The sequence below is a fragment of the Sander lucioperca genome, chromosome 14, assembly GCF_008315115.2.
Source record: "Sander lucioperca isolate FBNREF2018 chromosome 14, SLUC_FBN_1.2, whole genome shotgun sequence".
NCBI lineage: Eukaryota > Metazoa > Chordata > Actinopteri > Perciformes > Percidae > Sander > Sander lucioperca.
The window spans coordinates 2026200-2045376 of record NC_050186.1 but is presented as its reverse complement, the minus strand read 5'-3'; the positions used below and the strand labels follow the sequence as shown (position 1 = coordinate 2045376).

The 19177-nt window shown below is 38.9% G+C and overlaps 1 protein-coding gene across 3 annotated transcripts; it reads right to left on the bottom strand.

The window, feature by feature from the left end:
• Positions 1-4365: 4365 nt before the first annotated feature.
• On the bottom strand, positions 4366-18932 carry ttc33 (tetratricopeptide repeat domain 33). Of its 3 annotated transcripts, none has more exons than XM_031317830.2 (5): positions 18645-18932; positions 17942-18169; positions 11922-12003; positions 9306-9437; positions 4366-5500 (listed from the first exon to the last, which is right to left on the bottom strand). In XM_031317830.2, the coding sequence occupies exons 2-5, from the start codon at positions 18166-18168 to the stop codon at positions 5126-5128; spliced, it is 816 nt and encodes a 271-aa protein (XP_031173690.1). In that variant the 5' UTR covers position 18169; positions 18645-18932; the 3' UTR covers positions 4366-5125. The 3 variants fall into 3 exon arrangements, with proteins under 3 accessions (XP_031173690.1, XP_031173689.1, XP_031173691.1); XM_031317829.2 differs by having other exon boundaries at positions 18593-18714; XM_031317831.2 differs by lacking the exon at positions 18645-18932 and adding an exon at positions 18334-18592.
• Between the last annotated feature and the right edge of the window lie 245 nt (positions 18933-19177).

Below are 19177 nucleotides of genomic sequence, written 5' to 3'. Positions count from 1 at the left end.
TGAAATTCAAACATGTCTTTATGTAAATGCTCTACATTAACATGTTCTTTTGCCAGCATGCCACTGTCAGTACCCTTTAACAGCTGAGAAAATACAGGTCAGCTTACATCACTTTCATCTAGATGATGGCTAAAACACATTTGGAGCTAGTTCAGATGACACAGCACCACTCACCTGCAGACAGATGGTTTCTCCCCCCCCAGATCATTTCCAGGTCGAGTGTGGCTGATGTCCAGAGCCTTCCGAGAGCGGTTAAACCTCCCTCTGAGAGCAATTACCCAGTAAAGGAAGCTATGACCTCAGACTAAGAAATCTGTTAGTGTTAGAGTCTCTCGGGAGGCAGGAAATAGTGATTGACAAAACAGTTGTGATAGGATTTTAACAGACTGTGAAATGAGGGAAAATGATTTTGGATCTTGGAAACTTCATTCCTCACCTCATCAACTAATAGCAGGAATACACTACAGTATATGTGACATGCTGTTTTAGACATTTAAAGCCCTGCCATGAGAAGCCTGTTAAAACAATTAGTCTATTAGAAGATGCCGCTCAAAAAGCAACGCGTGTTCATGATGTGGCCTTTAAGCACGGGAGTGGAGTTAAAAGCAAAAAGTATATCCTAGGAAATTATATTATAAAAATGCTTACATTTTATATTATAAAAATGCTTACATTTTTACTTTACTTACATATTTCTACTACCATAGCTGGGCTAATGTACATTGTAAGGTTAAAGTGCATGAGGATTTAAAGTCAGATCTATTCAGGGTTTTGGTTAGGCTATAGTCATGGTTAGCAGAGACTAGAAGATGCAGCAAATAGTCCAGATAATGGACATAATTTTCCACCTGAACAGCATCACAAAAACTCAAAAGACCAGATTTAATTACTGTCACATCCTATTTTCTGGCTCACTGAACGTCATCTGTGTGTGTTTCTTTATCTTTCTTCTGTCTCATACATGCAAGACATACCAGCACAGTGTTTCTGCCTGCCACTGGGTTTGAATATTTCACTCAGTGTAAACATGAAATAACTTCATTGAAGAGTTGGAAAAGTCAATAGAGAAAATATACTTGATATTGGCAGAAAGAATGCCATTTTTACAACTTTAAAGCTATTGTACTTAAAGGAAAACAAATGAATTAACTTGTATGTTAACTTGGTTTATCAGTGTTTTAAGCCCCCAACGTCTCCAGGCAGCGCTGCCTGGAAGGCACTAGGATTAGGCAATGGTTAAGGTTAGGGTTAAAGTTAGGGTTAGGTGCCTTGAAGACAACGGTCGCAGCGCTGCCTGGAAGGAGACGTTTGGGGCTTAAAACCACCATTGAGCGTTAACTTTGTATATATTATATTAGGTATTAAAACGGTGTTCGTTTACAAGCAGCTGTAAAGCAGATGGCGTAGGCCTGGTTTAGTGAAAACAGTCCACTGACAACAATCAACTAAATAGATTTTCTTTAGCACTTTCAGTTTTCAATAAACTTGTCATACATTTTTTTGAGTGTTTGTTTTAATAACGCAGTGTTAACAGCAGTTGGAACATCCAGATACTTTCAAATAAAATCCCATAGCACATCCTGATTACACACAGGTGACATCCATTTATCTTATCATGCACCTGCTTAAAACAACTGCTGCACCAGCTATGATTTGGGTGTGCCACGAGTAAGGGTGTGACTACTTATGTAATCATGTCTCTTTGTTTTAAAACTTGTATCTAATTTAGATCAATTTATAGATGTGTTCTTTGTCTCTGCCATGGAGAGCCATTTTTTTTTTAAATGGAGGTGCTAGCACTTTGTATTGTAATTAGTGTGCAGCAACCTCAGTTGCTCTTCTGTGTACAGAACATCGTGAGTCCAGTTTACTTTTTGTAGCCATCTGCCCCTCTGACAAGAAGACTCTGAATATTGTTACATCTAAAAAAGGATGGGGTTTAAAATGTACTTAATGTAGTTCAGAATTGTGACTTAGCAGAAACCCTAAGCATTGTTGCATGTTAACATGACCTGCCAGTGCTGACAAACCATGGGAATATACAGTGTACGTTCAGATCCTTCTTTTTACACAGAACCTGCACTATCTAGGGACTTCCAGTGGCCCTTTTATAGAAACTCAATTAGTTCTATATTTACGCTGCTCTACAAAGCTGAGGAGTACCTCAACTGCTTGAGAAGTGAGACTTTTGTCTTCTTTTCTACTGAAATGCATGTTCACAAAATAGTCCACAAAACTATGGTGCTACTGCAGTTTACCTTCACATAAATAACTTAAGTTTCTCTGCATAGTGATACATTGATGAAATATTAAAACGCTGTAACCAAAAAGGAATAAAAGAACCTAATATCTTTATTTATACTATTTTTTTTTTTTTATATATTTGTTTGAAGCATTTAGTTAAAAGACATGAAAGCAGACTTATGGACAAAATTGAATTGAAATCATCAAATCCTTTAACTTACTTTTAGGGCAGGAAGTATAATATTCATTCATAATTAACACACACAAATGTAGAAGGGTTTCCTTCCCCAACAGAACCACAAATGAGATTAATCTGAGTCATAATAATCCATCTACTTACATTTTCCAGTAAGAACGTTGCCTATACGGCACATTAACGTTATCAAGATCTTACAATAATGCTAATGTTTTCACTGTTATTATGCCGTATTACTGAGAATTTCACTGGAAACAATCACCTTCTGTATTTAAAGCTGTTAGAAAGGAAACAGACAGCACGCTGCAGCTTGTGGTCTTTTTTCTTTTGCATGTACTTTTCTTTGCTACTGCAATTGACACCTGTGGTTTGTCTGTGTAGCATGTTATATAGAAGTGTGATCAAAGTGTTTGAAGCTCATTTCCCCCCTGACATTTTAGGAAATTCATAACCTCCTAGAGGTGCAGTGTGTAGTAGCTCCTTATTGCTAAATGCAGAATGTTTTAATTTATTTAATTTTGCTCCAACATTGTTTTCCATATTTAAATTTATTCTCAAAAAAATGATTCAAGTAACAGTTTTCAAATAGCTTATTATCCTAAAGACAACAACTATGTTATTGGCTGTGAATCTCCTACTTGCGCAACATGGAGCACACATGTATCTACTTTATTTTTGTATAATATTTGATTTGTTTTGGCATTTTTTAGCCCTGTATTTAGATTTGCTCTGATGCTAGTGGCGTGGCTCTAGGGACGCAATGTAACTCAGTCATCTAGTGTCATCTTCAGGTCAACATATGAGTTTGTCCAATACTTTGGTTTACAAACAAATACCTGCAAAACTAACAACATTTCCATCAGCCTCAGCTGTACTCGGTTTAGTGCTAATTAGCAAATGTTACCTGTCTAACATTAACATGTCCCAATACATCGTATGTCAAATTAAGTATGCAAAAATACCCGAACGTGCTATTGCATCCGGTCACATTTGGCAGTATGCAAGCCAGCATGCTTTTCTGGCTATTGTGACCCACAACCTCTGCGCAGCAGAAGATATGTCACATCGACTGAGCTGCTGCGAGAGCACAGACAGATGACAGCCTGACGACAGCTCAGACTACGGACTGCAACGGATATATGAGCAAGAGGGTCAAGATTCAAGATGCAATATTATGACAAAGTAGCATGTCCCAATTGTATGAATACTGCATGCAACACTATGAGTACTTTGTAAGGGCAGCTGCAGTGCATACTAAAAGTAAAAAGAAAAAGTATGTGATTTGGAATGCAGCATTAGGCCCTGCTTACACGTACATGGTTATTTTGAAAAACAGACATTGCCCTTCGTTTGTGCCCTTCGTTTACACGCGAGAACTCGAAAACGAGTCTTTCTAAAACCTCCGGCCAGAGTGGAGATTTTGGAAAACTTTGTTTGTACGTTTGCGTGTAAACTGAGACAAACGGAGGTTTAGGCAGCCGAGGAAGTGAGGACGAGAAGAGAGAGGAAGTGATTCGTTGCTGTGGTTGCTATTTTGGGGATTCTGATTGGCTAACGTGGGCTTGAGCTTCTCGTTACACTGCCACCTAGAGGTTTGGCATGATCTTGACGGCATTGACGGCATATATATATATATATATACACGGGTACATGTAAACAAACACTTTTCTGAAAACTGAAAGCTGTGCACAATGTTATTTTTGAAAACGGAGAGGTTGAAATGTCCGTTTATGAAAATAGCCGGCCACGTGTAAACGTAGCATGAGTCTTGTTACTTTCTCACATACTAAACATTATAATGGTAACATTTGGTTCAACAACTTGGTCAAAATCCTACTACTCATCTCCAGAAAAAAAAACATAAGTACAAGACAACCACTGGACTCAAAAAGTCCCTAAGGAAAGAACACTACCGGAAACACAGATTCCTAATATACCTTTTAATTCATGTTTAGTCACTCATTGACAATTTGCTGAGCGTGCATGCTCTTTTTTTTACTAACAACCAAACACAGACACATTGAAACCTCAAAGATCAATACTACCTTACAACTAGATAAATCAATTTAATCTACTATAGAAGCAAACCGCTTTAACACAAATGCTGATTGTGTTTCCTCTATTAACGTGTTAGCAGCTTTTCACTGCTTCATCTATAGGATTATTAGTGCGATCTGAGCTTTTGTTTGCCTTCTTTATTTGTACATTTTCCTGTAAATTGTCTAAATTTGATAAATAATCCCAAGTGAAAATGTTGCCAATTTCAACCAGGCACATCCTTTTTTTTCATTTTCAATAAAACCTACGAAACCTTCTGACTCCATCAAGTGGAAGTCTCTTGTTTCAGAGTGTCATAAAGTAGATTCTATTGTAACCACAGAGTACATTAGCTGTTAGCTAAAAACACTGCGCTATCCAGAGGAAACATAGAACTAGGAGATGCTAAAGTGTATAGCTTCAAAACATGTAAAAACTTTGCATGCACATTTAACACATTAAATGGATGGAAAATGTAAAACAACAAAACTCAATTGTATTTCATTCTGTTGCAATTTACTCAAAGTTCTCATGTTTGCTTCTGACTAGGTTTTTTTTATGCTTCACACACTCACTGTGGTTTCAGAAATAAAAAGCATTCAGTCCAAAAAAATGTAACCGGGACAATCAATTCATACTGAAACCAATTCAAAGTCTTCTTGCTTTGACAAACTGTTCATTTGATGGTATTGCTGCGTCCTCTGATCCCTCTTCCCCGGGGAGAACATTTTTTACATTTCCCTCAGCGTCTATGACCACGGCGCTCCTCTTTAGCTCCTCATATTGTGTCTGTCGCTCGGCAACGGCCACGCAGGCTGCCAACACCTCATCAGACTCAAAGTCATAGTCCTGCTCCAGCTCAGGGGCATTAAGGATCCGTTCTTTGGTCTCCTCCTCGTACCGGGTCTTCTCCTTGGTTGCTAAATCATGTTTCTGTAACCTCCATGCCCACTCCAGGTCTTCCTGCCACAGGCTGCGCTCTGATGGGCACAGGTGGATCGCAACCTGGAAGGACCTCACAGCCTACAGGGACAAGTACCGCATGAGCTTAGGATTCAAACACAAGCTTTAAAAAGGTTTATAGTCTCCAACAAATTGAACGTTTAGCCGGAATTATTTCAGTTCCTGTTTGCGCGGTTCACTGTAATTGAGACAGATGAATGGTATGACGTTGGTATCTGTGCAGCTGAATGAGCAGGTGGGTGCATGATCAGCATGTCAACAAGCATTCTTCGTGCTGTGCTGCAAGGTAGACTTATGGTTTCATTAAGGAAACATCAATAGCTCTCAGGCAGTTGCAGATCGATGTAAAAAATTATTGTCCCACTGAACAGAACAACAAACGGCCTCCAATTGTTTATGGGGTCCTGATGTCAAGCCTTAGCTGTGACGATTTGATGCCTGTAATAAATAAATCCATCCCTAAATGCTATCCGAGATGACTGATGAGCTCAAATCAATTCGGACGATTATCGATTCTGATAAGTTAATAATCGATTATTTATTTTATTTAAGATTTTTTTTTTTTTTTTTTGATTTTTATTTAAAAGTTACTGTCTCCAGACAAGTACAAATCAGAAAAGGAAGAAGGATGGGATAATGGACAACAACTTTAGGCAGAAAAAAAAACACACAAAAATGGCCAAAAGGAAAAACATTTTTTTGTATATATACACATGATAATGTAAGACATACATAAAATAATTAGGCAAAACACATATAGGCTGTTCATCTACTTTATCACATTACATCTGACCACCTCATGTTTCATGTTCTAAGAAGCCAATTATCCACCTTTAAACATGACTGAGCCTCTGACATGGAAGATTACTGAGAGAGAAGGTGACTTTCACAAGCATGTTTAAGGCTTAAGCATGGAACGACTACCAAACAAAAACCTCAGTAGACAAAACTTTTCATTAAAACTTGTGTGTGACAAATATTGTATATGTCAAAATCTAAGCTTTGTCTAGCTGCTTTGTCTAGGAAGTGATTAGCAAACTCTGAGTAGCAAACTCAGATTTATATGTATATTTTTTTAAATCACGCATGGAAATGTACATTAAAAAATTGTTGCATCGAGATGCATCGATAATCGGTTTAGAATCGAATCGTTGGCCTCTGAATCGGAATCGAATCGTGAGGTGCCAAGAGATTCCCACCCAAACTGAAATCTGTCAAGCACATTCTATGATAAATAGTTCTGTGTTAATATGGTAATGAAGCCAGTTAGATAAATGAAAAATGGGTGAAGTTGGCTCCACCTTAAAGACTTCACAATTATCCAAATAACCGTGGCTGAACACCCGTCTTGGTAGTAGTTCACCAAATCTCATAATTTTACTTTCAGACCTACTTTTTTATAAAGTAGCAGATGATGAAGCACCCAGGCAGTGAAGACAAAACAAGTACATAGAACACTACATGTTAAGCTAATTTTAAGGAGCACTCGACTAATTTTACAGAGCAGTGCTACTCAGCAAAAGAAATGTTGTATAATGTCTTCTGAGGCTCTGTAGGACCTTAGTGAAGTCTTTTTAGGCAGTTCTCGTACTAAGGATTAAAAGTCAGATATGAATATGAATAAAAGTTTAACTAAGAGAATGCGACTCCTGAAACTGACCTGATGCAATCAGCTAGATTGTTGAGTTGTTGGATTTACAATACAAAGCCCTCAGGGACAACGGCCAAGTTTAATATTAGCCTGTTATCAAGCTACACACGGAATTATTGTTAAATATTGACAGCTGACACGACCTGCTGCCGGCAACGTTTGTTTTTTGTTTTGTGAATGTTTTGTGACTGTACACAACTCTTCGATGATGAGAAACAGGGAGGGGAGATAAAAGATTCAAAATCTGTGAATTTTGCCAACTAACCTAATTTTTCACATTCACACGCTCTGCTCGCACTGTACTAAAGGAGAGCAACGCTGCAACATTAGCAGGCTTAGGTAGACAGAACACAGTTGACTACAGTAAAAAAAAAAAAAAAAAAAAGAAAATCGACCTAGATCCATTAAAATATGCCCGGATCTGCCCCGATAAAGATCCTCTGGATCAGCTCAGGACATCCTTAATGTAAGTGCAATACTAAATGGCTGGAGTTCCCCTACAAGCACTATGTACAGATGAGAAGACAGGGTTGTGTTCACGTCCTGATGAGGACAGCTCAGTTTGTTTTCAGTGGCACCTGTTCCCAGTGATACAGTGAGCCAGGTCAGATTTAATGACCAAAACAAACTTTGCCAACTGGGTTTTCTTGGCCCTTTAATAAAATGGGGACTTGTTACTACACTGCAACACTGATCATCTTCAATCAGTAGTTTTGTAAGGAAACAAAAGAATAAACTGGTATGAACCGAACACATGATTAGTTTCTATGTGAAAGACTAAGGCTTCTCATTAACCTTTCAATAGGTATTGCATCAATGCTTACAACTTGATAGGAAGTGTTCCCCACTCGTAACCGTGAATAACCTGCACGGTCAAGTTCAACTTAAGAAGTCTGTGACAGGTGAACTGTAATAGATTTGACTAATGAAACGGACTGTGCCCAAAATAACATATCAAGTTTCATCTTGAACAGACTGGAGTCTTGTAAAGTCTTTATTTCCAAAGTAATCCTTCAACAGACAAAATGCCACAGTAGGCAGATTAACCGGCTCCTGAATGATACTAATGGGAAGATAAATGGCGACGGAGCTGTCATTCTGTCAATGCAGTTTCCAATGCTTTTAAAACATAAACAACACAGAAGTGAGTAAACACTAAATCAGAAGCTATAGGTTTGTTTTATTTGGGTGGAAATTAAAGACGAGAAGGAAAAGAACAGACTCACTCATGAGAGAGAAAATGTGGAATCACGGCACTCACATTTGCACAAACAGGCTCAAATCAAACATGTTGATGCAGACAAAGCTCTAAAACTTGAATGAACAAGCCTTGCTAAAAATAGATGTGCCTTTTTTCCCTTCCTTCCCAATAGTTTCATTATACAAGGAGGTGTGTCTATATTTGGTTTAGCTTCAGCTCAGGTAACTTTCAACACTTCCCATTGTTGTTTTAAGTGCCGTAGGATAGGTCTCTCGCTCGAGGAATGACATGCAGTGCTATTAGCTGAAGGGTTTCGGAGTTCAGCCCAGTTTGCTTGGCTCTAAATGGGCGAACAGTGTAACTCAGACCCGCAGGTTTCATCCACCCACAGGTCCCGGCGTGTTCTGGGGCAATTTAAGCAATCGTCCAAGCCCCCAGGCTGAAAGAGGAACATCTCAGATGGAGTTTGCAGAAAGTAGTAAACAGAAATAACTGACGTATTTTAACAGCCCTTCAAAAAGTTAATACAAAACTGATTTATAGCCGGCTACAAAAACAGATACAGTTCATTGCAAAATCAAACATTCAAAAATGAAATGGTGCCATTCCAATGAAGATCATTAGGGCCTTTGATTGTTATGCAACACTACTGAGTGAATGTTGGTACAGTCTATATGTGCCAGCTTGAATTTGGTGTGCTTGCACGGGCAAAATGGCGCCGTTTTGACTACAACTAAACAATGCCTTTGGATTCGATTACCACAGTGAGCACAGTCTCAGCCACCTCTAATACACAGTCATCTGCAAACAATGTTAATTGTTTACTGTTTTTTTTTCAGGTTCAGTTTGTTTCCTTTGTTAATGTCTCCTCCTGCTATGACTGACAAATTCCTCCATCTAGTACTCACATTTCTTGACAGCCCTGAATTCGATTGCAGTTCGAGAGATTTTGCGAGCACGCCGTCATTTAAATTTTTTCTATTTATTTGGGGTGTATTGACGGCCATACTTACCAGGTCCACCTCTCCCAGGTTGAGCTGGGCACGGCCCAGAGTCTGCCAGCCCTCCCACCAAAGAGGGCGAAACTTCACAGCCATCTCTGCTGCCTTCACAGCAGGAAACACTTCCTGTAAAATGGTCAGTACCTGTGGAGAAACCAGACATGGTTATAGACTCTTTAAGAATTACCTTCACAAAAGGACAACAAAAGTGTGATTTCTGATATCAACACAATCATTTTTTTTGCTTCCCACATCTCTAATGTGCTTTGAAAACGTTTCATTGAAACCTTTAAGGGGTGATTTTTTACTTTTTTATATTATATAGACCAGACAAGCCCTAGCGATGTGACTCATTCACTATTAGAACACAATGTAGAGAATAGAACAATAGCACAGTCATGGTCACGAGATTGCTTTCTGTAATTTATTTAACTGTACTCAAATGTAACAGTGTTGCACTGAGCTCATTAACCTCTCTAACATTGCCAGGCCCAGCAGTCTTATGAATCATCTTTTATTCAGACACTAAGTAGATGAATGCTGTTTCACCGGGAATTTTTTATTTATTTTGCTTTTCTGTCATGTAGGAAACAAGAGCTGTCAAAAAATGAAACCATTGTGCAACCATTTGCATACCAGTCTGTGAAAAAAACTAATTTGAGACCAAAAGTTATTCAAGAGGCTCACTAATTATCGCAGTGGTGGAGTTTAGTTTTCTGCCTAGGGCGGCGACTGAAACAAGTGCTTAAAAAAACCTGTTGTACTGCTGCTGTCAGAAGATACAGGTTTAAGGTTGTGTAAAGCAAGTCTACTTTGACTCTCTGCTAGACTGACAGTGTGGCATCGATGTATACTCTTGTTGGTTTTAGTGCATCATCTCACTGTCATACACATTGTGTTATTAGATATATGTTAACTCACATATTCTTCTGTTATTAGTAATCTGTTTACTCAAATATTCCTCTGTTATTAGTAATCTGTTTACTCGCATATTCTTCTGGAACATGAGTGCAATTTTGACAACAAAAAACACAACTAAAACGAGTGAGTTTTAAAGATGCAAGAAATTAAGATGCAACAATAGCACCATTTAATGATTAAATAAAATCCATAGAGGCACACTGAACCCAGACACATTATCGCATTAACAACTATGCTTGATTCATAGGAACGTCCACTGATAAGCAACTAATACTGATAAATGTCTCTGGCTGAACCAAAACGGCATGAGAGCTGTAAAACTATTAACATGCATGGAGCTGAGACAGTCTTTGGTTAATACCGAAGGAAGATTTTAAAAGATACATATCACAATGGAATATAGCAAGAAATGTTCATTAGAAAAGCTCAATTAACCTCATGACTTAACCACAAATTCTACAGCAGTTTTAAATGACCAAAAGGGTCACTTCTCACAGTCAGCTGAAATCTTCCATATAGCCAGGAAGAAGTGGTGAGCGCTTTACAAATGGAGCCAATTTCCTCCAAAGCGCACTACAGTCTGCTGTAACAGACATACAGACTGACAGGGGACGTATTAGGCACAACACTGATTGAGTTAAGAAGAAAGCGATGAAGGGATGTAAATGACCAGAATCAGTGTAACCCTTCTCGTCATCTGGGCTAGTAATGGGAATATGATGAGGTCCAACCTGTTTTTTAGCCAGATAATGGACACTAATATGTTAGATGTGCTATACTGTACACGTGTAGTCAAACACAATGGAGCTGAATCTACAGTAAGCAGTGTGCTTATGTCAAACTTCGAGTCAGCCAAAGCATGCGGGGAAAAAAAAATCCCCTTTGTGGTGGTTTTCCTGGCCTGGTCCTCTAATGATTTCCTTCTCAAATATCCTATAATGGATACTATTATATTAGGCATACACTGGTTATGGCTATAGGGAGATATTTTATTGTGTTAGTTGTAATAAATGAATAAGAAATAATGGAGTCTGTCTGTCTACCTTCTGGCTTCTCCACTTTTTACCAAATATATGGGAACCATATTTTTCCAAAATGCCTATGTTAGAAGAAAAGGAAAAGCAGCTGAGGAATGATGGCAAAATAAGAGTCACAAAGTTATATCGACCCAGGGGAAGTGAAAGTAACAAGAGAAAGGAGCTAAAGAGCTAAAACGCTAAAATGAAAGCTGTTGGAAACATGCTGCACACTTTCAGTTATGTCATCACCGTGCTGATATCACTTATCTAGCTTAAAAGCATACCAAAGTGGCAGCTGAAAGAGGATCTATGTGGCCATGATGGCTGATAATTAAACACACACACACACACACACACACACACACACAGTAGGGATATGTAGAAGTGCATACACAGCATGCTGGTGGTCAGTAGCTTTCTCAAACCAAAGAACATTAACGGAATATGTGTTCAGCTATCTTTAAAGTTGTTGCACGTGACTGATTTACTGTATGTTGGTTATGATTTCCTTGGTATGTCCTAAACACAAAATCCCTGTCAGATGAGGAAGAATGCGTGGAATAAGGAATATCATATTTCGGCAAAGTACTCTTTTAAGACACATTTAAAAAACATAGAAAGACATGACATGATAAGCATGGTGAAAAAATGAGTATATGTTAAAGTAACATATAGATCTATAATATACCTGAGACTTCATCTCATACAGAAGTGGGTTGTCTGGAGTCAGCTGAATGGCTTCGTCCAACTTCTTAATGGCCTCCCAGTGCCTAGAGAAAATACACACTGTGGTTTAACAACACATTATAGAACTGGGATTGGGACTGGATTAATCACACAAAAGGAGTTTGTTTATAGCATCACAAACCAGAACCTGGCTGTCTACTGGTGCACTGTAAACCGCAATGTGATATACAACTAAATAGACATACATCTCTGAATTATTTAGAGTAAAGTTGAGTAAACTTTATTGTCCTCAAGGGGAAATTTGTCTTGGCCACAGTGCTACAGTCCGTTGCTTCGCAACAAAAACATGAAAACATTTTAAAAACATAAGAGACATTTCATTTGACATTGACTACACAGCAGTTTAAAAAAAAGAACCTGTAATAATGAAAGTGCTAAGTGCTTGTGTATTGATTGCATATAGCTCTATTGCACTAAAGTTTAGCATTTATAGTGCTGCTATAGTAATGTTTTTTGGCTAGGATCTAAAGTTACCCACAGCTATTCACGCCCCAGATATCTTGCACTTCATCGAGTTAAACATGTCTTTGTATTAACTTTGGCTCAACTTAAATAGACAACCACATAAAGCAGTGAAATTGGACACTCAGTTTTATTGTCTCCGCCCTGAGAATTGATATATCTTATGTAACCTAACACAGGGTCACATGTTCGTTCAGTGGATATCGTCAAGCCCTTTCAATGAAGTCAAAGCTGCCCTGATCCTGTCTTTCCATTCGTGCATACGACTTCGGAAAAGCTGATATAGACTTTTATGAAGCATGGCTGAGTCATGTTTCTGTTAATGTTTACTATTATCTTGTGTTATGTGCATTTTAGTTATTCCTTATTTTCACCCAAATAAAAAGTTCTAAATAGAATTGAAGCTTTGTTCTTATGACTTGGAGTGTGATAAAAGAGAAATGGCTGCCAGAACAATATGTTACATGGGCTTCTTGATGCTATACAGCTGTCTACCTGTCTGAAGAATGGTAGCAGAGTATACAGGGGTTCCAGCAAGCTAAATAAACACAAACAGGTCCACTGAGGTGAATAGATAGGTTGCAAATCAAACTCTTCCCAGGAAAGCCTGTAAGGTATTCCGTTTCTTATCTGAGATAGCAAGACACTGAGACTGGCTATACTTTAGCCAATCTCAGTGTCTTGCTATCTCAGATAACTGTCAAAATTAAACAGGATGTGCATAAATGTGGGCAGAAGTCACACTGCAGCCTCATTCCAATCAGCTGTCACTGATCTGTTTTGCATAATTATGTATTTAATAATACTTAATACTTAAGTAATAATTATTTATAAAGGTTCACAATTTTTGTAGGTTTTTGACAAACATATTCCATTTTTTTAACACATTGAATGGACACATGAATATGCTCATGCTCACTCCAACAACCTTTTCCTCCTCAAGTCAATATTGACTCAAGAATCATTTCAATAGGCTGATCAAGACACAGGCTTGGAAAGATTATGAGGTGAAATCCTGGATTTGACAATACAAATATGTCTGATGTGTCTACACCTTTTATGGCTTTATGAAGACAGATATCCTGAAAAATTCTAAAGCAATTAAAACCACACAAAGAGACCGTTAACACTGATGGGTTATAAAACTCAGATCAAGCCTGAGAAAAGTTACACCACTGCCATTTAACAGTCAGAGAGAGGACTGAGGAAATGGAACTAGAGCAGTGTGGACATCTTGATGACATATGAGGCAAAAGACACTGCAAAATCAAAGTGAGGAAATTAAGCAATATGTAATACATCACATGAAGCTTGAGAGCACACACACACACACACACACACACACAATTGTTCTGAAAAAGAGTAAATAGTTGGGACATTATGATCACTTCACATACTACTGTCCAAAAGAAGGAAACATGCCCAACACATGGTTATGATGACAACACTAACCCAGTAAGCTAATATAAACCAAGAAACAACAAACAAAACAGACATTTGGAAGATGTTGAACATTTGAAACAGCCTCTGAGAGCCAGACCACATATTTCAAGCTCAGTTTTAGCTTGAAGACTCAGCATGGCAGCTGGACGTTTGGACAAATCAGCAAACTATGTCGAGTATTTGGATGATGAAGTGAGTTGCTGCCTCACAAAACTCCCACACCTCCCAAACAACGGTTAAAACTAGCCCTTAATGTGCAGTAAGCGATGCTGGGCAAAGATCGTTGATGTTTAAACTCAACCCCCCCACCCCCCTTAGAAGCTCCACCCCCCCCCCCAGATTCACGGACAGATAACTACTGGCAGGCCGGCACATCCACATGCTGCCTCCTCCCTCTCCCCCCCACCATCAACTGTCGCTGCCTGTTGCTGATTGGCTGGAATAGTGTTTTATGGCTCCTGCACTCCTTTCTGTTTGATTTCCATTTACAGAGCCAGAGCTGTATTAACACCAGATTTCTTTTAGCGCACACAGAAAACAGAGAGCTAGGTGACCGTGAGGAGAAATTCACTGAATTTTACAAAAAAGTGTATTGGATTAACAACACTTACTATACCTTTAAAGAAATAAAGCGAGGCATGATTTTGCAACTGCGTGGACTATTGGAACTGCCAATCATCTTTTGTACGACCTATTTGAAATGATTTACAAACGAATTGCAATGTGCATCGTAAAATGTTTTTTGATTGATTGTTTTGTTTGTTCAACCATTCATTTACCAGTCAGTCAGGCGATGGCGATTTTTTATTTTCCTTTCATCTGTGTTTCAGTCCGTTGATGCATAACAACGACAGGGCAATCTGTCATCCTTATTAAAAGGTGCTGTAGGTAGGATTGTGAAGATCCAGGACTTAGACAAAAAAGTTGAACGTCGACAACTTTTCAGTCCCTCCCCCCTTTCCGCTAAAGCCCAAAATGGTCTCCTAAGCCTCTCCCCCCACAAGGGAGAATGAATGCGTGTGCATGAGCAGTGATTGACACGCAGTTAGACACCCCCCCTCCTGGCCCTGATTGGTGCATCTGAACAGGGAGCTGTGGATTTTTGCAAATCGCACTACAGGCTGTAGGTGGTGCCAGTGGAGCTGGATTTTTTTTTAAATTACCTGCTTCGTGTAGTTCTACTGGAACATAGGGTCAGTTTCAGCAAATATGACAGAAAGTTAGTTTTATAAGTCTTACCTACTGCACCTTTAAGATTCTACTCAGCATGGCACCATTAGTCCATGTTATAGAAAGCATTTCGATGTACTGCCTTTTGAAGATTACTGTGTCTGTGATCTTTCTTAATATCAACTGTGGTTGGCAAACCTTGGTAATTGTGGGAGTATAGGAAAGTGGACCTAACTGCGACTCATGACCTTAACATTTTTGAAAAACAACCAAAAGTTGCATAAAACCTCTACCTTCACAGACCCACCTACTTCACACAATGTGAATTAACAGGAGATGATTAAGATCACAAATGGGTACTAGAGGAGCTCTTCAATTACATCAGGAGCACCTAAACCTTGGTAAGGACAGACTGACATCACGGATCAATGTTGTTAGAGAAGAAGAAAAAAACCTGGCTCACATGCCCGACCAGACACCATCTCAAACCTCTAAACAGCCATTGTGGAGCAGCAAGACACCATTTCCCCAGCAAAATCCATGTTCTTTTTGCAAATACAATTACAGTCACTGAGGGCAACAACATTACATATTCTGATCTGAGGGGGAGGGGGGGGGGGGGGTTCACAAAGTGGCAGTAGCTCAGTCCGTAGGGACTTGGGTTGGGAACCGGAGGGTCGCTGGTCAAGTCCCAGTACGGACCAAAGTACAGAGTGTGGATTGGTAGCTGGAGAGATGCCAGTTCAACTCCTGGGCACTGCCAGGTGCTCTTGAGCAAGGTACCGTACCCCCACAACCGCTCAGGGCGCTGGTCCAGCACTGGCAGCCCACTCACTCTGACATCTCTCCATTTGTGCATGAATAGGTCCTGAGCATGTGTGTGTATTTCAGGCCTGTGTGTAGTGATTTCTAACAAACAGAGTGTAAATTGTAATTTCTCCACTGGGGATCAATAAACAGTATAAATTATAAAATTATTTGGCTAAAATGTCATGAAAGAAATATCAGTTTCTGAAGGAGGCAGAGTCATTTTTTGCCAGAGTCACACAATACCACACTAAAAGTGGTGCTGGAAGTCCTTTTAAATTCCACAAGCAGAGAAATATCATTCAAAATAATATTACTGGTTACTATTATTCAACACATTAACTCTCCATAAGAGTATACTTCAGAGGGTGTTCAAGTAGATTGTAAAAGCAATTTACTTTATCACTTTATGTTTAAAAAGCTTTAATCAAAAAGCTCCATATTTTTCAAAAATAAATAAATAATTTTATATAAATATAGATAGATAGATAGATAGATAGATAGATAGATATCTTGATAGGCCTGAAGATCAGCTTCTCCCATGGCCAAAATATAAATTACGGTTGTTATATCCATTTACTGAACTCATCCCGAGAGCAATACAGCTCTTTGGCTTTTGAAATCCAATTCTATACAGTAACATGTATGACTGCAGACACCAAACGACACCTTTTGTTCTTTCACAGAAAAAGCCATTAAATAAAATACAGAGAAAACCTCAAGTTTCGATGCTCTAGATTGACTGTGCCTTTGAAATACAATATTTGTTGAATGTTAATCTTTATTCAGTCAGTAGAAAGGCCATCAGCGGTGTTAAATGGGTCTGTGTGCTCTGTACAATGGTGCCCTCCCTTGGAGGATTTCTAGTATCACATGTCCCTAGTTATTGGCAAAGTTGACTTCCTTCAGGCCAGGGGTGTCAAACTAATTTTCACTAGGGGCCACACTAGAAAAAGAGAATCACACCAAGGGCCAGACATGTAGAGTTCATTGACGTTATTTTGTTACTGCATGTCACTTTTTTTTTACATTTTGGTAGCTTTTTTCCTAATTTTTGTTTTTTTGTTCCGACTTTGTTGTGGCTTTCTCAGACATTTGTCACCTTTTTGTAAATTTGTTCCTTTTTCCAACATTTTTGTATGCTTTTTGTTGCATTTTTGTTGACATGAAGCCCTACAAAAGTCATCAGAAGAGTTCCTTAGCCATCATAGAATTTAGCAAATCAAGCAAAACAATGATTACATTTTTTTTTTAACAACAACCTGTTTCTCAGCCTGAATATGAAAACTCTCTCTCTCTCTCTCTCTCTCTCTCTCAGATATATACATATATATATATATATCTGCTTCTGGGGGGATTTCTGAGTCTCAGAGTCGGCAAATCTGCCATATTCTGCTTTGAATGTCAGGTGATTGCAGTTTAAAAAACACTTTCCTGTGTTTTTAGTTTGGCGCACAAGTAGGTGGGCCAAAATTTATTGTGAACCCAAATTGATAAACGGGCCGGATCTAAGTCTGCAAGGGGCCGGATTTGGCCCACGGACCTTGAGTTTGACACGGGTGCTTTAGGCTATTCTTTACGATCAACCAAAACAAAAAGTAAAAGCTGGAGGTTCTGTTATCATCATTGCCCTCTCTTCTCACTCCTTTCTCACAGTAAATTTCCCAATTGCTTGTCTTTAGCAGATCCTGCTTCAGAGGAGGAGGAGCCCATGGCTCACTGGCTATGGTAATAACTTTCTCTGGACAGTATGATTAAGCCCCTGATATCAAATCTAGTAGTCCACAAAAAGAATCCAGCAGCACACAGATAGGAAGCCATCCGTATCATAAGATTCAAATTGTAATCTTGCTTGCTATAAAACTGGCAGTTTACGGAAAATGTATTTCAAAGGAAATAATAGTGTATGCATGACGCTTGTTTTTTTTCAGCACTAGTTGTCGTTTTTATCAAAGCAACAGGTGACTGACCAAATACTGAATGTGTTTGTCTTTGTTATTTTTGAAGTTGCCACTGGCTTTGATGTAGGCTACAAACAGCAAGCGCAGAAAACTGCTAGCTTTAAACAACATCCCTCACCTGCCGTGCTCAGCCAGCATTGCACCTTCATCCTTCAGCCTCTTGCTCTTGGCTGCACAGTCCTCCAGCAGGATCTCCCGCCTCCGTTTGATGGCGTGCAGCCAGTCCACCTCCTCATCCTGACGTAGTCCCGCATCTTCAACCTTCTCTGCCTCAGCCTCAAACTGCTGCACCACAGACTTTGAAACCTTCTCACCAACTTTCCTCTTCCAGCCAAATGAAGCCATCCTGTAGGGGAAATGGAGTGGGGTGGATGGTGGCGGCTTTCACTGGCTATATATGGTCAACATATCTCATCTGATATCAATATAATAATGCAATCAGTACTGGAAAATCCATAGACTTTTATTTTGAAATATCAGGATAATGGCTAGATTTTAGCGTAAAGTTACCATCAAATAGTAACTATAGCATACCCGGCATTCTGGCTGCTACAGTTAGGTGTTTCTCCTATTTAAGCACAGTCCATATAACTGGTTATCTAATAACTACAACAGTAAGACGGGTGATTAAACAAAAACAACCCTGTCACAAAGCTAGCTAGCTAACGTTAGCTATAATAACCTGGCTAACACTTGGCCACACACTTGACATCCAGTACATTTGCTTACACAAAATTGCAGTTGATTTGACTATGACATAGCATATTACATTTGCATTTGTTATTTTAACACCGTAAAATATGTTCAGAAGGCATACGCACAGACGTCTACAGCTACCCGTGAGCAAAACTAGACAAGCTAACGGAAGAGCTAACGGCTAGCCATATTTAGTGACCCGGAAGCTGTGGGAATGTTTACATCGTCTCTTAAAGAAACACGAATCGTGTTTTTAAAGTTGTAATACTAGCACGTTAACGACACAAACATATAACATATTATAGTAGCCTACTACCACACTAAAATATTTTTAGTATAGTATTTTAGTAAACGTTTTACTTTTCAGGAAATGTCATTACTAAAACCAATGCAATGTCTGGGACTGACATTTTGCCCACTAGATAGCACCACAGGAATGACTCAGAACAATTTCTTGACATTTTGTCTGCTATACAAGATGCCGTTTTCAATGTCGGATTTAATATAAAATTAGCATTGCTTTCCATTACAGTAAAGTTATATTACACAAAATGACCTGAATACCTAAATAAGTTAGATTTCAGAATAACAAACAGGAATTTAATTTCCAGGTGATTGTTTACACTTTTCTCCTTGCAGTTGGACATTCCTTGTTTGG